The 24425-nt window shown below is 33.7% G+C and overlaps 1 protein-coding gene across 1 annotated transcript in view; it reads right to left on the bottom strand.

The window, feature by feature from the left end:
* LOC140449018 (uncharacterized) overlaps nucleotides 1-24425 on the bottom strand; it is a 610571-nt gene that overhangs the window by 212934 nt on the left and 373212 nt on the right. The window contains exon 7 of the mRNA XM_072542160.1: nucleotides 6319-6564. Within this exon, the coding sequence (XP_072398261.1) occupies nucleotides 6319-6564 (246 nt within the window). The remainder of the gene's footprint in view (nucleotides 1-6318; nucleotides 6565-24425) is intronic.

Below are 24425 nucleotides of genomic sequence, written 5' to 3'. Positions count from 1 at the left end.
GAGGATATCACAACAAAAATTGACAAACTCAAATGAAGCTTTGCAGGTCACACTGTTAGATAAAAAGACCAACGTTGGAACGCCACAATACAACATTGGACGGTAGACGACCAAGAGGAAGACCACAGATGAGATGAGTAGACAACATTAAAAGAATAGCCGAAACAAATTAAAAGTATGTTGTTCAGGATGGAGATCATGAAGAGAGTTGGGGAGAGAAGGCTGAGAAAAAAAGTCTGATATAGAGAATATGTTCTCGTGTGCCTCTTTCATGGACAAACCTACATTGTTTTTAGAAGAAGCGTGGTAAAAGTATTGATTTTATTCTCTTGTTAATGTAAGTACAAAAAACTATGCTTGCATGGGAGATTATTGTGAAGCAGTTATTACAGTCAGTTGGTGAACCTTTTTGTAGATGGCTTTAAAAGTGGGCTCACTCCTTTAATTTAGCCAGTTTCCTGTATTCCAGAGTTTATTAAATAGTTAAAACATTATTTGAATTCCTATGCCTCTCATCTATTTAAGTGCTTTCGCCGTGATTCCGTCTTCCCCTTGAGATTTTGCAGTACTTTAATTTCTTTATTTCGGTTTGTTGTATTGGATTTTATAATATGTGGTTCTCTTTCGTCATTTAATTCTCCTGGTCTCCGTTCCATTTATAGTCACTATATACTTGCATTCTACAATATTGTTGCCATGTTGCTGCTATGCCTTCTGGATTTGTGATGATTGTTCCTAAGTTATCTTTAATGATCCGAGTTTGTGCTTTGAATTCTTTGGATGAGTATTTTAGTTTGGTAAAAAGTTCTCTAGATTTTTACAGATTAGCGTGCTCTATTAATTATTTGCATATTTATTAAATGTGATTATTTTTGTCTATTCTGCTTGATGATTGTATTCGTCAGTTTACGTCTGCTACCTTTTTTCAGTTTCTGTTGGATTTGATGAATTATTTCCGAGTTTTCTCCCTTATTTTACTAGGTCCAGTATCTCGTCAGTCATCTAATGTTCTTCTTTCCTTGAATTTTCTTTGTGATTTGTAGTATTTTTTACTTCTGTTATCCACATCTTTGCATATTTTCTTTGTATTACAATGTATTAGTATTATTTAGTATATTGCAGGTTGTTTGGGTATATATTTGATTCTTCTATTTTATTCTATTTTATTACGAAATTTGATACGGAATTCGGCTTGTAACAGCTGATCTGCAATCATCCTCTGGATTTGTCTTTATGCGGGTGATGTACAATATGTCTTCTAGCGATGACATATTGTAGTAGTTTTTCTTCCCTCTCATTTTAATTGCTTATTCCAAACACACCAACTGTTCCTTTTAGCTAAGCTTTTATGGTTGTTTTGCCTCTTTAGTATTCCAGTCGCTTTATATTATGATTGGGTTTTTTTGTATATATTAGCGATGTTGCTGTTTACTAACTGGTGTATCTCCTTGACTCTTCATCTGTTTTACCAAATGTTGGTATATATACCTGTAGTACATGGATCTTTGTTGACTAAATATTGTGAGCAATTTTAATTACGTGGTCATTTATTGGGACATATTTGTATACAAATGTTGCGAGTTTCTTATAAATCAGTATTTCTGCGCATTTTTATTGGCTTTCAACATGAAGATTTTGTAGTACTGCACATATATCTACGTTTTTACTCATAAGTTCTCGTCCCAAGATAATGTAGTTTGCCTAGTTCTAACAAACTTAGAACGTTCCATGGGGCTATACGGTGTTATATACGTAATTTTAGTTTGGAATTTCCAGTCAACAATTTCGCAGATCTTTAGTATAATAAAGAAGTTCCCCTACATATTATAAAATCTATTTTAAACATCTACCCAAACCAACAAAATGGAAGTCAGCAGTGAAATAAGACAGGGGGATTCATTGACCACTATGATCTTTAATTTAATCATGAAAAGAAATTATCAAAAGTGTCAACAAATGAATAAGATATAAAATGGCAAACAATGAAGTAAAAATACTTTAAAATTTAAAAAAATTCATTAATATCAGCTTATTTCATAAAACTGGATAACTTAACTTACAGTATTTAGAAATAGAAGAAGAACTGTCACACTTTAACCTACATTTGTCAAATTTACCTCTAAAATCTAATAGATAACATAAAAACTTATTGTCTTTAAGTAAGAGATGTAGTGCATTCAAGTCCTTCCTCCCTTTATAAATTTAATGTTTGTTTCGTCCCCCTTTTAAGTGTTTTCTGTGTGTTTTCTGTGTGTCTTAAATTGTCCTTAATTTTTAACTTTAAATACTTAACTTTGCAATCATTTGCCATATATTTCAATAGAATTTTATCAAAGAATTTGATAATTACAGGTTGAAATAATTGCACACCCACACAATGTGTACATCTAATCTCATTCATTGTCTTACAACTGTCACCTTCATAAAATAAAATCTTAATAAATAACACACATTTCATAAATATATCTCTAGAATAAATAAATAACTCAATGGTATGGAACATTACTTTCATCTAACAAACAATCACATTACACCTATCTCTACTTCATTGGATAAAATCTGTCTCCTCAAGAACTTCCCCGTTTACTGTCAAACAATTACAATAACAGACTTAAGTTCTCCAATCAACAATACAGGATAGTTTGAACCATGTTCTTTCAACCATAAATTAATAGAGTACCGGCATGTAAGTAATGTTTTATTTATTTGTTCATTTATTAATTTATTACAATTTAATAGACTATTTTACCAAATTGTGGGTCTTACCTTGTCTGCTTAAACATTTTATTCAATTTGAAAAACCACAGACATGTAATATTGGCATAATTATTGTAATTTATATCATCTATCTTTGTTTATCTTTATTAGACAAAACCCTAATATGGGTTTATTATTTCAGCATTTATTTAACTTTGTATCGAGACCTAAAGATGCTTTGCATATTGTAGAAAGCGAAACCGGTCGTCTGGATAGTTAAATTAAATTGATTGTAAATAAGTCTAATTTATTATTTCTGTTACCTTTTGAAATGGACTCACACAAGCAACACATTCATGATTCATGATTTAAAAATACTGTGTTAAGCAGACGACGCAATATTAATAGCTCAAGATAAAATAAGTCTGTAAAGACTAGTCCACAGAGTTGACATAACATCAGAAGAATTTTATACGACAATTTCATCTAAGAAAAATATAATAGTAAATCAGCAAAGAACCAATCGGATGTAAAATAGAAATTGAAGGCATCATTATTAAACTGGTATTGGTAATAAAATATCTTTAAATTACATCGTCTAGCTATGGAGACCTTAACAAAGAAGAAGAAATCAAATATAAAAATCAAATATACTGGCAGGATGCCTTAAGAACACTTTATGGCGAATGAGACACATTAATACTAAGATATAGTCAAATATTTATAAAGCCAGTGTAAGACCAATAATGGCATGTGCCTCAGAAGCAAGACCCGACACAGTCACAACACAAAGGCTACTGGAAACGGTAGAAATTAAAGTACTGAGAATGATTACAGGTAATACCCTAATAGATCCAAAGTGAATTAAAGTGAAGTGAAAGCATTAAAAGAAAATGTAAAGTACAATATAGAATTAACGCTTAATAGAAAAAACAGTGGAATAACCACATAAGCAGAACAGAAGCGACGCGCTTCAAAACAGCAAAAGATAAATCACCAATTAGCAGAAGAAATAACGGATGACCGCGCAAAAGACGGTGTCAGAATATTCCATAGGTGTTTTTTTGACAATAAACAAGAAGAATTGCTTATAAAAAGAAAGAAAAACAAGAAGAATTTCGCAAATGTGGCCTGATTGCCTACATCTATCAGCCCGGTCGTCCATTTCACACTCGCCGCGCCGGTTGCTTACCGTTGCTTGCATTAGAGGCAGCAAAAGTATTTAAACTTTTAATAATATTTTTAACAACACTTAAAAAAATTCTTTACCTAACGAACAGATTTATTTCAAATTTTTAGTCTTATATAAACACATAATAGCCTTACTAGCAAAGTATTATATGCTACTTACGGCTATTATTGCAAAAGTTGTACATATTTATTACAGAACAAAAATGTTTTTTTTGAAATTATCTCGGCAAATTGTTGATGAATTTGAACCACTTGCAAATATTCAAATTCACCCTCTCTTCATAACATAATAGTTTCCAAATTGCTCCAAATAAAATAAAAAAATTCTACAAATAAAAAACTGCATCTTTGGACTGTGTCTTTTGTTTATAAAAAAGAGCCGATCTAACAGTACTATGTATACTCAGTGACATTAGAAGTGTTACACCTAGAAGGAATACATTTTTGAACTTAAATTTTTGGTAACGGAATGACTATATTTAAAACATACTATGATAACAATATCAATGTTTTATCTTTTCTACTTTTTGTAAAAATAAAATTTTACTTTAAATTTTTTTGTGAAGATAGCTATTTGTGAAAACTGGTTCGTATAGAAATTTTTAGTTATTATTCCTCAGTCTAATTCTATTCAGTGTAAGAAAATGCCTCGAGTTCGAAGACATCAAAATTACAGGGGCAGAATTATTGCGTATAGAGATGGGTTTGTCGTGTTAATTGTACGGAAATGACGGTTATGCGTGTCTGTCGTGTGTGGAGGGTGTGTGTGTCCTCTAACGAAGGTAGAGGAACACGAAGAAGACCAACTGGTCAACCGAGGCGTACCACAGAGCGTCAGGATAGGCGCTTTAGATTACTGGCTCTGCGAGACCGTTTTGCTACTACGTGTCAAATTAGTGACCAATAGTTTGAAGTAGTAGGTAGACCTGTTAGTATGCGTACACTATACCGTCGTATTCGAGCCTTTGGACTGGTTTCATTCCACGACCCACGACTGGTGTTTCCTTTGACTGCGGACCACTGTCATCAACGTTTGAATTGGTGCAGAGAGCGGCAGCATTGGGTGGCAGAATGGCGTAATGTAGCATTCAGCGATGAATCACGATTCTGTTTAGGAATGCATGATGGTCGTAAGACGCCGCCGTGGAGAGCGACGAGATATCGGGTTTGCTGTTGAGAGGCATGTATACAGGACAGTTGAAGTAATGGTTTGGGGGGCTATTGCCTATGGTAGCCGATCACCACTTGTGTTTATTCAAGCTAATATGGCAGCTGCGCGTTATGTTTATGACATCTTACAAACCACTTTACTGCCTTATCTCCGTCCTTTTTCAGCAAGATAACGTGCGTCCCCATACTGCGCGTCAAACTAAGAACTTTGTCCAAGAAGATGGCGTTAATGTTTTCCCGTGGCCGCCCCATGCTCCGGATTTAAATCTTATCGAACATGTATGGGATAGGATGGGAAGGCGACTGCCCACTTTGCACCATCCTCCACAGACTTTGGCACAGTTAATACATGAAGTTCAAGTTGCTTGGAACGAGGTGCCACAAGCAAATATCGATCATCTCATTTTGTCAATGTCTAGATGTATACGGGAGTGTATTCAGCTATGGGGTCAGCAAACGCATTGTCAATTTTTTTGATTACTTGTTAATAAAAATTCTTGACAACGTTATCGTTTCATTCTTGATGCAAATCTACCATGTTGCCAAAAAATTAAGTTCAAGACATTACTCTTTCTGGGTGTAACACTTCTAATGTCACTGAGTATATTTTGATTACCTATATCTCTTATGTTATTTAAAACTTTTAGATACTTGTAATATTTCTTTTACCTATTTCGTTTGTTAGACTGGACTAAATGGGATTTTGAAAATTGGATAATCTACTCAATACTAAAACATTTCATTACAACCTTTTTTTGATACCGTTTTAGATACTCTAATCTCAGTACTCTAAATTTTCTTTTGAACTTGATATCCTTGATGAAACCATGAAACCTTGATATTTTAAATAGATTTTTCTAAAATTTTGGTAGTGCTCCAATGTAATAAAAAGTTTTCCTTTCGTAAATATAAATTTTGCAGATGTAAAATAAATTGGTCGAAAAATACTTGAAGAAAGGCTTATTGTCTTTTTGTAATTTATTTGTAATAACATTACCTTTCAGTAAAAACCTGTTATCTAAAAGAACCAAAATATTTTGTTTGCGTGAGTCGACGATTTTACATGGTATGAGGGTTACTAGTACTTGTAGTGGTAAGTGTGTTAGACTCTAGACTGGAATTTTTCCTAGAAGGAAATTTATAAATGGTTCTTTTTATGTTAAAAATTACCGTACAAATCATATACTATAAAATATAACAAGCTAAATAGTTTAAAAAACCTTTCCTCTACATCTTAGTACAATGTAAGAAAATACCTACTTGGTGACTTTTGGTGATACACTGAGTTGCCGGCAGGTTGCCCGTATTCGATGTCTTCCGGATATTTCCGTACTAGAGTCGATGTTCGCTCTTTGTTCTTTAAAACGCTTACGCTGATGTGGTCGTAGCCAGCATGAGCTTCTTGACCGTTGACCGCGTCAACCAGCGGGTTTTCGACTACGGAAATGCCTAACTCGTCGTCAAATGAGGAGCCGGATGCGAAGTAGGACGTATTGTCCGAGGAAGCTGTGAAATGATCTTTACTGAAATGCTCTGCCTCTTTTGCTAGGTTTTGGTTTTCTTTTATTTTGTTTTTTTTTTAGAATATGCTAACATTTAAGGCAGTTTGTTTTTGAAAAGCGTACACCAATCAGATTTTTATATAAATAAGTTCTAAAAACTATTGACATTTTAACTGGGCATAATATACAATGAGAATAAAATATTATTTTCAATTCTTTCATATCTATTCCAATTCGAGTAATGCTAAATGGTGAGTCCAGACTTCCACACATGCATTTTAAATTAAAGTCAATTTCTTAAATTATTAGTCAATAACTTAAAGCAGTAGTTCATAACTATACAGGTTATTGGTTATATGTAAATAATTTAAATCATTTGTTAAAAATAATAATATACTATCAAACCACTCATATCAAATACCTGTATCATCACCAGCTGCAGAGTGTTCAATATAATATATCAAAAAACATTTTAGGAATGAGTAACACCGAGACATAATTTACTATCTTTTAACGTACAAATTATCCATAGGCCGATCCAATTTATATACTTTGTCCAATTTAAAGTCGCAGATATATTAAAATAAAGCTTCTATACTGGCGTTGCATTACTTTTTTCTCTGTAGTAAAATGCTGTGGCGAGCATCACGGAGCTAGCGCTACAAGATGGCGTCGTACGGGTAGCGTTACAACATAGCAATTCTTCACATCGATTTATTACTCCCGATAAATTCTTTTCAAGTCATTATATATTAATTTATTCTATGCAGGTTTAAATTAAAAATTACATGAAAAATGCAAACATGCAAACAAAATAGAGATATTAAATAAGAAGGAAAAAAATTAAAAGAATAATTGTCAATAAAAGATTCGAATTCCCAACGATTGTTCAAATTTAAGTCATCCAATTATTACAAATAATTACTATTTAAATGGGAATAAGCCACAATTGAAGGTTAAAGTACAATTTCCTTATGGAAATTGAAACGTCAATAAACGTACTTTAACCTTTAATTGTGGCTTATTACCATGTAAATAGTAATTACTTTAAAATGCCACAAGAAAATAGCTTCAGAACAATTAATAAAAAGATTGAATTTAAATTGAATAATTTAAGTTTAAATTTGTATTTCGTTTTAAAATAATTTCATATAAATACAATTAGTATTTTTAAACATCTCATTTAGTTTATATAATAATAAAATTTACTATCAAATGATATTTAATTTTATTTTATTAATATTTACTATTTTTTTTGAATTTGACAGATATGTGAGAAGTAAACAAGGTATGCTTTGTTAATACGTTAACAGGTGGCGTTAGGATAAGGTACAGTCCAATTAACGTCCAGCATCTATGCACCGGGTGAGCGTTGGACACCGCCCCTGGACGCTACAAGGCGCAGTAACCAGTCACAAGTGTTCCAAAATACCCAAACACATTTCTTTATTAAAAATCTTTATTTCTTCCCATATAATTAGACCTATCCTGCAGAAGGACGAGCGAAGATGAGCCTGGACTATTGACCAGGCTCATCTCCGACCATCCACCAAATCCCAAGTCACTAATATTTTTGATGATTTAGATTCTTAACATCCAGATACATACAAACGGATATGCATAGGACAGGCGGCTATGCATCATCCTAATATATCGCCTCCCCAACCTTAAGGTATAACACCATCGTTCCAAAGGGGTGCATGGCCCAGGGGTAACATAGTGAGCTACAAGCGATGCCCAAGCGAGGTGGCGAACGCGCACTGCCCCACTGGACCGATCAGTACGACAAAACTCGTGGGAAGGAAGATGAGAAGGAAAAAGAAAATTAAAAAAGACGGAAAAGGGAGCAGCTAGGATAAAGAAAAAAGTAGAAGAGGGGTAATAAAAGAAAGGGATGAAACTCGATTGAAGAAAAGCTGGAGGAGGGAAGTGGAAGAAATTGGAACTAGAAAAAATGCAAGCAGAAGTAGCGGAAAGGAGAGGAAAGAAAGATAGAAACAGCAATCCAAGAGAGAGGAAGAAATAAAGGCAGGAGAAAAAGAGAAAGAGGAAGGAGAAAACAGGAAGAAGGACGGAAAAAATAAAATAAGCGAGGATATTCTAAGAAAAGAAAACAACAGAAATAAGAGGCAAGCAGCTCGGACAGCGGAAGCAGCTCGGACATCGGAAGCAGCTCGGACAACGGAAGCAGCTCTGACGATGAATGGAAAAAGCGGAATTAAAAAATATAAAACCAAGCAACAGGACAGAAACGATCAGTTCGGAGGAGGAGGGACGACCACTGAACTACAAAGCTAGATCAAAGTTTGAGCGTCTCCAGGACAGCGTAGCAGAATTCGGGAAACTCATGAGGAAGGTGCTAAATTCAAGGCTACCCATAAAGAGGGAGGTCGATATCCTGAGAAATTAGATGCTCTATTTTATCGAGGAAGTGGAGGAAAATAAAGAAGAGGCACCAAGGAAGTCTGTGTGCATGATATTAAGAGGCGTGCAGATCAACATGGAATCTTCTAAAGTTAAGAAGATGACGACAATGGAGGTTCAAGTAGACCTAGAGAACCCAGAAGCCGTTAAAAGCGTTAGCGGACGCGGTCCCTTAAGAAGCATGAGTTAACACGAGAGCTCTTTCCGGACGGCAGATAGAATGGTGTATAGAGGGATGAGGGGGCTGAGCGGACCGTACTCTTTATCAGTAAATTTCGTACCTGTACGGTAATAAAATCTTTATTACCGTACAGGTGGTTTATCTCGGAGAAAATTTGGTTTTTGTAAAGGAAAAAGCACGATTGATGCAATCGTAAGTGTACTCGAAGCATTGCGCAAGGGATGCTGCGAGTACGCATAGACGACATGATTATGAGGTCAGGTGGTTTATCTCGGAGGAAATTTGGTTTTTGTAAAGGGAAAAGCACGATTGATGCAATCGTGAGTGTACTCGAAGCATTGCGCAACAGAGGGGATGAAAATCGCTGGACGGCCCTGCTGTTGTTTGGTGTTAAGAATGCATTCAATACTCTGCAGTGAAACGAGGTAATAAAGGCAATGGAGGAGAAAGAATGTCCTGGTTATCTGGATGAATGTGGTGGCGGAGTATCTGTCCGAGGGAAGGATTATGGTGGAAAAGGGCACAATCGTGGACGTGACGGCCGGGGTCCCCCAGAGATCTGTCTTGGGCCGACGCTATGGAACCTGGCATATGGCGTGGTTATAAACTGTGAATACCCCCTTCCCATTCGCGAATGACCTCGCTGTACTGTTAGTGGCTGGATGAGCCAGATCTTAAATACCGGATTCGGAATGTAGGCCGCGTCGCAAAGAAATCGATGACGCAGCACGTACTAAAACTTGTGGCAGAGAAAACTAAAGCCATCATTCCTTCATGGGGAAAAGGAACAAGCAAAGTGTTGAATTACAATGTGCGGGAGCATGTCTAGCACCCAAGAAACACGTAAAGTACCTAAGAGTGACATTGCAGTAGAATGGAAAATGGGGGGAGCACGTGCGGGAGGTGGCTCTGAAGGCTGCTAATAGTGAAAAACGCTTCTAATCTCTGCGAAGTTCTGGGTACAATTTATAAAATTCTCCTTGTTACTTGCACCTCAGGTTAATGTCGTGTACCCAACCATCTCTTCGTTTTCTGCAAAATAAACTGCATAAATATCTGCATTTGTAAATGGAAAAAAAAGAACGCCTACACATATATTTTATTAAATTTCTTTTTTTATCCGAATTAGTTGCGTACCTTTGAATTCGATTGAATCGCCTTTCTTCTTTCAACAAGCAATGCTCCTTCTTCTTATAAATCACACATTTAATATACTATATTCCAACTGTATTATTTATATTCATGCAATTGCAGGCTGTTATCGGTCCGATGTGTTCGATTTTTACATAAACCGAGATCCCCATTGCTATCGTGGACGCAATCGCGACCGTGGTCGCTTAGATGTGTTCTCCGCTTTACATTTTTATATGCAGAGTATTACTTGAACCTCGAAGCCACTAAAGTATGCACATTAAAGTACGTGTGCCATCTCGCTATGCTGTCAAACCAAAAATTATGTTGGTCTTTTTATTTGTTCAGAAGCCGTCTGTTATAAACCCGTTGTACTGCAGTTTTTTGGCTTTTCTCAAGATTGTGTATCTTTCATTTATTGACAATATCTACTCTAGAGTGCTGGATCTCTATGCCAACTTGTACAGGTTCAGTGACTAGGCACCACATGTTTCTGGATTTACTTGTTAGTCTCGAATAAGTATCTACCACCTGCGGTAGCGTCGTCTTGGGAGACGACCATCTAGTACAGGTATTTTTCCTTGCATTATAACATACAGAACATTATATTTTAAACGCCACACAGGAAAATCTAATCTTGAGCATAACGTGTGGCAATTGTATCTGAAGAGGTTAATAGTGAAGGTATTATTCGATAAACATAACTAACTATATTATTTTTTAGAATAAAGAAATGTATATATATATATATATATATATATATATATATATATATATATATATATATATATATATATATATATATCATTTTATATAATTATTTATGTATATCTAATACGTTAGAATTTACGTAATACATTCATGACAATATTAAATAAATTATGTATTTTGGGTACACTGTTAGTGTAAATAAATTAGTTTGTGTTAGAATTTGTAATGAAACCATTGGATCATTAGATGACCTGAGGAACCTAACAAGTAGAACGTCAATATACACAGCAACATCGATGATAGGAACTAAAGAAATGAAATATGACCAACGGTTTCATGATGAGTGTAAGGCGACAATTGAAGAACGAAATGAAGCACATAAAGTATGTTTGACTAGACCAACTAGAAAAAGAAAAATGCTATTTAAAAGCAAAAAAAATAGTTGATAAACTGTGCAGACAAAAAAAGAGAAGACAAAACATGAAATGCAAATAAAATTATCAAAAAAAAAAACAAAACAAGGATATAAACTAATGTGTACAGCAATAGAAACGGTGAAAAATGAAAATTAAAGAAACTGTTTTAAAAACATAGTTTGAAAAACTGCTAACCGAAAACTCTCACGATGATGATGTAGAACATATAGAAAACATTGGCAGAGGCAGAAAATGAAGAAAATGAGAAAAGAAAACTGAAAAAAAGAAGAGATTAAAAGGGCCAATAAATTGTAGAAAAATAACAAGGCTTCTATATGTGATGGAATACCTGCAAAATTGTTGAAGTTGGGAGGAAGTGAAATAGTGAAATAAAATGAGGTTATACACAGAATATGGAGACAAGAGAAAATGACAAAAAGGTGGAATAAGACAATCATCTGCCCATAAAAGTGGCGGTAAAATACTTTGTAAATTCTTCTTGCTGTGTTGTGGATATAAAATAGTTACCAGTATACTTAACCACAGACTAAAACCTCTAGCAAAGAAAATCATCGGATCATATCAAGCAGGTCAAGCAAATATTAAGCAAAGCCTGGGTATATGACATAGACGTTTATAATATTTTCGTCGACTTTAAATAGGCATACGGATCAATAAACAGGTCACACTTATACAAAATATTATGTGAATGTGAAATAACGACGATGGCGGACACAGTGACTCAGATACAGATACAACATAAGATGACAGACTGATTTCAAATAACACAAGGATTAAAACAGGATGATAAGCTGCTACGAACAATGTTGTGTGTATTTAGCACTGAAATACGTAGTTAGAAAAACAACAGAAGGTAGAAACAATACACTTATCAATAAATCAGTCCAACTGGCAGTATATCCAGGTAACACACATATCATGAGCAAAACAAAAGCAATAGGTGAGAATACGTATACGGAACTTATCACATGCTAAACAAGTCGGTCTGTTAAAAAAACACAAAAAAGACTAGATCTTAAAAAATCAATCGTAGAGAGCAGTACGACCCTACCAGACAGTTGACAACTTGGAAAAAGTGAATAACTTTATCTATTCCTTCAACATCAATATCATACAGGACAACAGTGACGATGCATATACGTGTTTGACTTTACGTCATAAGTGTTGGTGTAATCACGTAATTGATGAGGTTTTTAAATACAGATCAAGGTCATGGGACACCTCATTTGAAAGGCATTCGAATTCCCTTTGCAACAATTATTCGAATATTGACTTCTACTGGGTTAACCAAAATTATATACTTAGTTAAGTAAAATGGAGTCCCTATAAATAAACTTAATTACGCCAGGAAAGAATTTACTGCTCGTCTTTCTCAATACATTATTTCTGAAGATTGTCAGTTTTATTATTTCTTATAAATTGATTGTATATTACTAAACATTCATTATAAGTTAATTGCATTATTAAACCAACAGTTGGGGTTAATTTTGTAGAAATAAATATATATATTTAGGGATTCTACAGTATTTACTGCCTTCCCTCGCTCAACCGTTTCCATCTCTCTCTGTTGTTCCATTCTCCATCGTTTAGGCCTCTCTTACTCATGGTGTCGTCTCCTTCGTTCCTCCAGGATTTTCGGGGTCTTCCTCTTTTCCTCCTTCCTATGAGGCTCCATTCGGTTATTCTCTTTATCCATCTGCTGTCGCTAGTTCTTCTTACATGTCCATACCACTTTAGTCTTTTTTGTTCTATTTATTCATATTATATATTCTTCTCCTATCCATTCTTGTTACTCTGCAGCATCTTCGCAGGCATTTCATCTCTGTTGCTACTATCTTACTGCTGTTTTTCTTGTTTATGATCCAATTTTCAGCCCCATATGTCATAATACTTCGCACTAATGTTTTATAAATCTGCGTTTTTGTCTTCATATTTAGGTGTCTATCCCACCATACTGAGTTAAGTTGTCGGATTGCTGTTCTTGTTTGTCCCTATCTTTGTGTAATTTTTTCCTCTGCCTTTTTCGTGATTATAAACCCCAGGTATTTGAATTTATCCTTTCCTTTGATTGTTACGTTGTCATCAATCTGTAAATCTTCTATGTCTTCTTTACTTGTAGATAGGTACTCTGTTTTCGCAAGGTTAATATCTAGGCCAGCCTTGGTATATTCTTCTTGTAGTTTCGTAGAAATAAATATTCACTTATATCATCGTTGCAAAGGATATGAGGAGATTTTTTAAGTGATATATCCCGTGATATCGGTTTATTTTAAAAAAATTGTCGATTAGGTTATTACGCCAATACTAAAGGCGTAATATCCATAACATGTATAGCAGGCGATGGCCATTAAAAAAAAATTGACAATTTTTAACATTTTTTTTTAAAGTCGTCTGTTTTTAAAATAATGACTTTATTCCATATTTCTATGTCATTGCAAACTAGTACATAATTTTTGTTTACCCTGTAGAAATATTTATTCGAATATTACATCGTTGAAGAGTTCCTTTCAAATGAGTTATTAAGTGACCCTAATTTGTGTTTATAAAAATTGTCGATTACATTACGCCAAAACTGATGACATAATGTCCAACACATTAATAGCAATTGATGGCCGATTAAAAATTAAAATTGACGTGTTTTAAGATTTTTTTTAAAGTAGTATTTTTCTGAAATAACGAAAATTTATTCCATACTTTTGCATCATACTGTATGTTAGAATAGATCTTAGATTCCATTTCGTATTCAGACTACTTAAGCCCTAACAGCCTTGATTCAAATACTGAGTATTATTCACACAAAAATAATTAAAAAAACAATAAATAAAAATTAAACCCTTGAAAAATAGTCTATTATCTACCAAAATTGTGTTAATATTCCCTAAAGTTTTATGGTTTCCCAGCAAAACGTTCTAGGTTACATTTGACATATTTATAGCCAGATGAATTGAAAATTTAAATAATACCAAAATCAGTTATTTGCAAACGCGCTGCTAGTTAACAGCAATCTGAGAAAACGCTAAATTCTTATAAGCAAGTGTCTAAATTAACCACCTTTCTCCGATATATTGCTGTCTTTGTTTAATGTATTCTGTTACATAGGGACAAATAGCTTATTTTAACAGTGTATTGGTGAGTAGAAAAAAACGTAATATCACCAGTAAATAATCCCATACGGATGCAAATATCCAACGGTAAACTAGATAGAAGTAGATAACTTCGCCGCAACGCTATTTATTTCAAGTATTTTGCAGAGTATGTTGTTTTTTGGCACATATATCCCTCTAAAATCAAAAAGTAAAGAATTGGTTAGTAAATAATACTGAACGTTACTCTATGTAATAGAAAGGGGCGATTTGTGTAAATAAATAATATCCAGCTTAACTTTATTAGTATATTGGAAAAATATGAAACATTGGAAAGTTGCAGAGTAAATTCAATTCAAAATGAGCCTCTAGCGTTATACTGTTACGTACTTCTACATCCCTAAACAAATAATAAATAAAATAATACGTCGTACATAAAATATTCCTACTTGTTATCCTAACTAACCTAACTAACTAAAATTTGTATCCATCAACAATAGACTATCTCACAAAGATGGCTGCACTAAAACACCAGATTCATTCTAATTAACAAACACAATAACTTTGTTTTCCTATTCATTTCTTTTCTAAGCGAATGCCTAGCGTGCGTGCCCTTCGTGTGGCAATTATGGATTTTTTACCTCATGACTTTGAAAAGACGGAGAAAAATGGTAGAGATATAAAATGGTAATGGTGTTAATAAAAATGTTACGAACATTCTGGGATCGATTAGAGTTATTGGATAATTTTTTGTAGCCACTTCACATAAAAAGTTCACATAACTCGGCGAGTTTATGGCCTCATATACTTCATATACTTAAAAACACAATTTTATTAGGTCTCCTTTATAGTATGCATTTAAATATTAGTTATATTATTAAGCATACATTGAAGAATTTAAAAAAATCCTTGTTCATTTCATTATCCTTTCTGAATATATTTTTTTCTATACGTTTCTTATTTGCAGCTACTCTAAACAGTTAGTTTGTTATAATATTAAACCAATGTATTTAGTATTTCTCTTCTAATCTCATTCTGCGTTACTTTTCTTTGTTACCTTCTTTTAGAGTTTATAGTACCTAACGTTGACGTAAACACAGTCAAATTCAAATCGAGTGGTGAAAAAATCGAGTGGTGAAAAGTTTTCAGTTAATAAAATAATTATAATAGCAGTCATGACAGCGGCCTTCCCAAAAACTACTTGAATTTTACTTTAAATTATTTCAAATGGGCGGACTTCTTTTTCTTCTTCTTTTTATGTGTACATAACTCCCTAACTTTTTAAATCTGCCTCTAGTAAGTTGTCGGTTCAAAGTTTCCGTGGTCTTCCCACTGATCGTCACCGTGGGAGAGTTTATCTTGCAAGGTCAATTCCCAGTTCAGCTGGTTTATTATACAAACATTGTTAAGGCAATGTAACCACCCAGTAAATTTAGAAGAGAATCTCAGTCAAAAATTTCTTTTTAGACATCGTTGTTACAATATTTGTTTATATAAAGATATTAGTAGTTTAAATTATTTTAACTTAACAAATAAATATTGGACTCACAAGAATTCTCCTCCGTTACGGCAAAGCGCTTCGAAATACTACAGATAAAGATACTGAACTTGCATTTGCAAACTAAGTGGTTTTAAAGATTTCTTTGAGTTGCTGGATCAAGTACATAGAATGCAACCTATTTATCATGAGAGTCTTTTAATAAGACGTATTGTTTTTAACAACTATCTGACAAATTGGCCAAAATCTGTTGGTACTGGTTGTGCCTATTATACTCTAAATGTTTAAGCTGACCACGATTTTGTTAAATTTTTGTGTAGTGGCAGCGGCCATATTTATTTTAAATTGGCATCATATAGTTCAGCAGTAATTTTATCTGATTCATTATCTGTACTTAAAGCTATTCAAACACCGTAACCTCTTTGTAGTACTTCTAATTCATAGATTTTTTAATAAATAAAGGTTATTTGAAATAAATAAATACACTACTTAAAAAAATACAATTTATGTGAATCAAAGCGAAATCAGGACTAATATATAATGAACATTTTGTGTTCATTTAATCAGATTTTTTATTATTTTTTACCCACTAACCAAAACCGACTATTTACCAACTTTCAGCAACCTAAGGTAATATCCTTAGCTAATATGTGAGTTTGCTGAAGTAAACTTAAAGATGATATAATGCTAATACGCACTTAGCTCAATCAGATCATTAAATTTAATTAATATTGACCAATATTTTTTTGGTTTTAATTGAATTTGAGTACCTCCAAATATCGGAAAATAATTAGTTTTTTCAATAACGTTTACAATGTAGAAGTTTTTCTAAAATCATTACCTTAATTAAATAAATTTATTTAAACCGTATTCACTTTACAAATTCCCAATCGTCAATAGAACCACATGTAAGCCAAACAGAGTCGTACTAATGTACGACCTATGTATCATATGATTTTTAAAAATATTTACTTTTGAAACTGTTGGTGTAAGAATTTCTTGAAATTTAATCATTATATCACAATTAAACTAAACTCTAAAAAATAACACGACCAGTAAATAACTTAACAATAACTATAACATAAATATAACACAATATATTAACTTAAAAATCAACACGATACAATTTGAATTTAAAATGCTGGCGAGTTGGGATCTATAACATGAGAATCTGTCTCGCTTAAGGTAATAAATTATATTTGAAGAGCTCGGGGCAATAAGGGACCTAAGCCACATTGTTTGAAATTTGTCGATTTCATTAAAACGGGCTCTGTAAAATGGTCTTAAGCCACCAGCGAAGTTTTACGACTATTGGGCAATAGATGTCGCCACCAGGCTATATCGACCTTGTTGCCGACTTGAAAAATCATGACAATTTTTTAACAAAGAACGTCATAAGCCACAATAAAATCAACATGGCGACACGTGATCGAAGAGTACTGAGAGAAAAACAATTAATTTTTATGGGAAAAAACAGTAGTTCAGGTTCGGATTTTGACTCAGACGATTCTGTAAACGATAGAGAATATTCTCCGCATTCATGTTCCAGTGAAAGTGATGAATCTTCTCCGAAAAAGGTAAGTAAACATTTTAGTGGCTTGAGACCTTCTTGCTGTATGATATGTGGCTTGTATCTTAAAAGTTATAATAACATTAAATTTACTTTTTTAGTAAAACGTAGCCATAAATAAACCGTTTTTACTTTTTTTATTGATAAAGACCCAGTAAAACTTATATTCTATTTAAATTCGTTTGTAAATAACACGTTCTAAGAACAAAAATGTATTTTGTTTAATAGGTGGCTTAGGCCCTTCTTGACTAAAGCACCTTTATTGTTTTAGAGAAGTCGACCACACTGCAACTGCAGATACTAATCAAAGTCAAGTAGAAGGCAACAGAAGTTCAATTATTTTGACCCCAGAGAAACTTCCACCAAGCCGATGGAGAAAATTTAACATTGAAGAAAGAAAGGAAGAAAATGCAAAAAAACGTCGAAACTTGGGACACGACTATATAAATTTGAAAGGTGCAGTAAAAGAAGCAAAGAAGATTGGAGATCCGTGTAAATGTAAAAAAAAAGTGCAGAGAACTGCTGCAGGGTACCGAATTATCGATATTTAACGGCTTTTGGGATTTAGAGACATACGAAAAGCAGAACACATATTTATTTTAAACAATATAGCTGATAAAGAAAAAGAGAAGTTACAAGAGAAAAACAAAAAAGTCAAAACGAAAATTTACCAATTTGCCAATTTGTATTATGTAAAAGTAAACGGAATATATGCGCAGATATGCAAACAGGAATTTTTATCGGTTCATGGACTACAAAACTCAAGTAAGCGAATTAAACTAATTTCAAAACAAATTTCTGAAGGAAGATCAACACCAAAAAAAGATCAAATAGGTAAACATCACAATAGACCGAACAAAGTGGCCCCAGAAATGGTACAATCAGTTCACGACCACATTAGAAGTATCCCTAAATATGTTAGCCATTATAGTAGAACCGCTAATCCTAAAACAGTATATATAAATCATGATATTAGTATTTCAAGCCTGTATAAGGATTACTACATTGCTTGGTGTAAAGAGCGTAGTATTATTCCAGTTAAAGAGGTTCGGTACCGAAGCGATACGTGTTCAACCTGTGATTCACTAAATGTTATGATAAGTTCTAATACCGATAATATGGAATCTGAGGCCAAACATCTACAGGTAAAACTACGATTACACCAAAGTTGCGCACAGGCAATGCAGCAAGACCTTAAGGACGAAATTAGGAAAAATGAAGAAACTCACAACACTGGCATAATTTCATTCGACTTACAATAAACCTTACCCACACAACCCCTTCAACAGTAGTTGAAATGTCACAAGAAGATTTTTATAGTTTTGATGAAATAGTTCTAACAAAAAAAAAAAAACATTTACCACCGAGAAACAACCACTCAACTTTACAGACGTGCGCTGCTTTCGGTTCGATAGCGAACACCCAAATTCCATTTTCATGAGACACACCCTAAATTTTGCGTTTAGGGTGATTGTGCTTCATCAAACGAGAGCGTTTGATGAAGTAAATGTTGGTAAGAGGGGTGTAGAGTTTGGTGACAACATATTTACATGTAAATCCTTAAAAAATATATATATGGAGGACCAATAGTACTTAACATCAAAAAAATTCAGGACATAAAGAAACTTTTGCCATATATTCCTCCCATAAACCGGCAATTTTAACTCAGTATTATTGAAAACAGTACCAGTAACATTGAACAAGACTACAACCAAGTTGATGAAACAGAGGAAATAGACAGGAATGAAACCGATGTGTTTTAATAAAAAAATAATATTGTAGGAATATTCTGGCCGTTAGATTTTATATTTGTTTTGTTATTTTCAAAAAGGTCATAAGCCACTTTTTTTGGTTAATAAATTTTTTCTTAAAAAATGCAGTTTTCTTTTGTATCCTTTTTTAAAAAAATATATTTAATAATTTATTATGTATGTAAGGAATTAAGGTAAACATAAACTATAAAAATGTGATTTCAGGATTTTGTCAAAAACTTTAAATGTGATTTACTCAAAACTTTTCAAATGGGGCTTAGGTCCCTTATTGCCCCGACCTCCTCATTTAATAGCCTCTTGACGAATGAGACGGCGAATATCAACACGTGCTCATGTTTACTGATGGGAATTTGGTAAACGAATGAACTTTAAGATGCTGGACTTTTTTCTATCGTCAAATATTTTTCTATTAATACTGTCAAAAATGTCAGAGTTTTTATTATTCTTTGGTGGGGTGTTAGCTGAAATATATTATGGTTGTGTGGTGTTATTATATAATAATACAAAGTAAAGTAGTTTTAAGACGTCACCATAATCTTTTTGTTATATTTTTTATACTAGATTATGACTTAGCACTATAGAACTTAGAACTATAGTAGAACGACAACCATCTTTCCTAAGTTCCTTATTAAATACAATACAGTTAATTAAACCATGATTGACTTTACTGACTTGTTGGACTATGTGACATTGGATAGTACTATTTTTGATTCGTTTTGATAATTTGTAATATATGCGGTGTTGCCAAACCTAAAAAGTAGGATTGTTGTACCAAGGCCCTAAATTTATACTAAAGTTTAAAAAATTATAGTAAATGAGAAACAGTAATCGTCAAATTGATTTTTATCGCATTAAATATTGGATAGCGGTTATCAATTATTCTTAATTGTTTGTTTAATATTAAATTGAAAGTTCAATTTAAAATCAATAGATTATTTAAAATATGATTACTGTTAATCACATTTGAAATGTCTCTAATAAACAAACTTGGGAGTTTAGAGGTATTAAAGTTTGTCTATTTTCCAATCACAACTGTTTCAGATGGTAATGAAGTAGAAGAGACTTCGCATTTAGCCTTATAAATATTAGCCTGATCTCGAGTTAACCAATGTCTAAAGTGAGCTTCATTTAATCAAGACTCCCAAAATTTTTAGACTGTTTTAGTATTAGGTCGAATTTTTTTTTTTGTTGGAATATTTCCATTATCTGATGATTCACTGAATCCCTACCGTCGGCAGGTTCCAGGTGTTTCCTGAAAAACAAAACTAGTACCTGCTAAAAGCCGCTTGTTCAGGTTACAGATGAAGTCCACAATGGCATCCTTGGCGGAGAAGAATGTCTGCACAACGGTTTTGGGAGGTGGAGGTAGCAGCCCCCTAGTTTTAGAGCTTGTATAAAATAAAACCTCAAAATCGGCAGCTGGTTTTTCTGTATTTGTATTGAGCGGAAGTCATGTAGGCTAGAATGTTGAATAAAGCGGTATAGAAAGCCAAGGGAATGACTACTACACTATTTTTCCCAGGATTTTCATTATAGCTGAAGAACTAAATGATGGCCACGATTACGCGCGCCCAATAGATAAGGCAAGAATGCAAAAAATCTCATGCTTGGCCAAATTTGATATTAAAATAAGTTGTAGAATGGTTTATATGTACACAGAAAAACACATAATGCAATAAATGAAATAAGAAGACTGCATTAATAAATTTTAAGTATTAGTGAAATAAGGTGGCCTGGATCTTGCCAATGCAAGGTTGATAGTCGTAAAGTATATTATTTAGGAAGCGAATTAGGAAGCAATTATTGTTTTAACTTTGTAGGATTCATAGTCTCAAGCGTGGTTAGCAAATGTGTTAGGGCTGTATGCCAGGTATCTGAACGAGTTATAATGATTCCGTTGAATACGGAACCCATAAATATAAATTTAATACAATTATATGCACCAATTATAAGCCGATCCGCATCTAACTGCTGAACTTTTGCTCCCCATAATCCGAGAGGTGTGGAAAACAAACCACATTCCAGGCTGAAAAAAAGGTAACATTATCAAGCTTCCAAAAAAAGGCAGCCTCACACTGTGCACAAATTGGAGAGGAATAACCTTGCTTAATGTTATAACCTTGCTTAATAAATAAAATTTTCACGACCATCAGACTGAAAAGAATAACAAACAAGGTTGAGTTTCGAGCTAATCAAGCAGGCTTTAGACCAGAATTCTCCTGCATAGACCACATTAATACTGTGAGGATAATAATGGAACAATCAGTTGAATGGAACACACCCCTATACATGGTTTTTGTTGATTTTGAACATGCCTTTGATAGCTTGTCTCACGCTGCTGTATGGAAAATTTTAGAGCTAAGAAACATCCCGCAAAAAATTTCTATTATAAAGTCACTATATACTGATGCGAAATGCAGCGTGACACACAATGGGATCAACAGTGACGAATTCGACGTACTTACTGGAGTTAGACAGGGATGCGTGCTTTCTCCGTTTCTTTTTAACATAGCTATAGACTATGTTCTCTTCAAACTAGACTCCCACACAAGAGAGATACAATGGACGTTAACCACACGCCTAAGCGATCTAGAATACGCGGACGATATCTGCCTATTAGGTCAAAGGTTCCAAGATCTGGCTTACCAATTGGAAACACTTTCCACTGAAGCCAATAAAATAGGTTTGAAAATCAATATTAGTAAAACCAAGTCCATGAGAATAAATGCAAGGAACAACACGCTATTTACTATCGACAATATGCAGATTGAAAATGTGGAAAACTTTACGTATATTGGAAGTGTCATAACAGAAAACGGAGGTACAGAAGACGATATTCGTATGAGGATACGAAAAGCCCAACAAGCTTTCAGCACGCTCAACCCTGTTTGGAGATCTGGCGAGTATACTACAAGGACAAAGATCCGAATATTCCGATCAAATATCATGTCTGTTCTACTCTACGGATGTGAAACCTGGAAAGTGACAAACACCCTCACAGACAAAGTGCAGGTCTTTGTTAACAAATGTCTACGAAGAATTGTTCGTATATTCTGGCCTAACACCATCAGAAACGAAGGTCTGCTACACCTGACCGAACAAAAGAGGGTACAAAATGAAATTAAGTCCAGAAAGTGGGGTTGGATCGGTCACAAACTCCGAAAAAATAGTTCCAGTATCGCAAAGACTGCCCTAGAGGGGAATCCCCAAGAGAAAAGAAAAAGAGGTCACCCAGTACAAATTTGGAGAAGATGCATCATGGACGAGATAAGAGGCCAAGGAAAGTATTGGAATGAGGTGAAGGCCTTAGCGCAAAATAGAACCCGATGGCGCGTTTTCACTGAAGCTCTATGCTCCACTTAGGAGTTCAAGAAGATATATATATATATATATATATATATATATATATATATATATATATATATATATATATATATATATATATACCGACAGTGGAAAGTAAACTAGAAGAACTTGAAAAGTTTGACTGTAAAAACTTTTACTAGCTAACTTAAGACTAGAGATCTCATTATTCTGGTGAGTGATTTTAATGCTAAGATAGGAAAAGACAGACAAAGTCACATTATTGAAGGGTTTGGACTGTGCAATAAAAATGAATGGGGAGACTATTTCGTAGATTTTTGTTAAGAATATAATATACATAAATATATTGAATACCTATTTCCAACTAATTGAACGGAGATTATATACGTGAAAATCTCCAGCAGATAGCCTCGTAATATCGTAAAAATCAAACTAACTACATAACAATCAGTGAGCATTACAAAAATTCAGTATAATATGTAAAAAATTTTCTAGGTGCCGATGTACAATCTGACCACAGTCTGCTATTGGCCAAGTTAAATTTAAAGCTTAACCGTATAAAACAACAGCGATCTTCTAACAAACTGGATACGCATTTTACTAGAAAGAACAATCAGGTGATTGCAAACAATTTTGAGTAGAATGAACAATAAAAATGCTTCGAGGGTCATTGAAACAAAAAAAAAACGATTTTAAACATCTTAACTTTAAAATTAAGAGATAACAATTGAAAAACGCAACAGTGGATAAAAAATGAGATTTTTAATCAAATAAACAAAAGAGTGGCTGATGCAGTAGAGAGAGTAGCAACACTAAAATGGAACTGGGCAGGTCACGTGGCTCGAATGACAGATAATAGATGGACAAAGCGGATACTGGAATGGAGACCAAGAGATGATGCCTACCGAAGCAGAGGTCGTCCACCAACACGTTGGACTGACGATCTAAGACGTTGTCATAGGAATTGGATGCAAGAGGCACAAGATCGAAATAGATGGAAAATTATGAGGGAGATCTATGTCCAGCAGTGGATAAGCGAAGATTGAATGATGAAACAAAAGACACAAATTTGAGAATCAAAACGTTGAAATATATAAACAAATTAATAAAAAGATAAAGATTAAAATAAGAGCTGGAAAAAAATACGTCGAAAAAAAATGTTTGGAAATTGATGAGTTATATAGGAAAAACACAATGCACTTAATATGTTTAAAAAAATTAAAATATTAATAGGTCAGTACAAAGAACATAGAAATAACATCGTTGATAGAGACGACTAACTTATTATTACTGATTTGAATAAAATACACAGATGGAAAGAGTACATTGTGGGACTATTTAATCATGAAAGGTCCGATCTTGAAATTTAGGAAGTAGTGACAGGACCTGACATAACTATGGATGAAATTAAACGCGCAATAATATTATCCAAGAAAAAAACAGCGACGGAGCCGGATGAAGTACTGAGTAAAATAATAAAGCTCTTCTAAAGTTCAGGTGAAAGATCTCTACTTCATATTTTTATTAAAATTCATGAAGCTGGCTATATACCAAAGAATTGGCTGCTGCTGACTGTTGTGACCAAACCTAAAAAAGCAAATGCGAAAAGATGTAGTGTGTAGATCTAATAATAACAACTAAGTGATTGGGTAAAACTAATTTAAATGTTAGCTATTCTTTAGCAGGTAGGTATTGATGATAAACGTCTATGTATTCTTAAAAATCTTTACTGGC

The sequence above is a fragment of the Diabrotica undecimpunctata genome, chromosome 8, assembly GCF_040954645.1.
Source record: "Diabrotica undecimpunctata isolate CICGRU chromosome 8, icDiaUnde3, whole genome shotgun sequence".
Classification (NCBI taxonomy): domain Eukaryota; kingdom Metazoa; phylum Arthropoda; class Insecta; order Coleoptera; family Chrysomelidae; genus Diabrotica; species Diabrotica undecimpunctata.
This window is presented reverse-complemented; position numbering and strand designations above follow the sequence as displayed.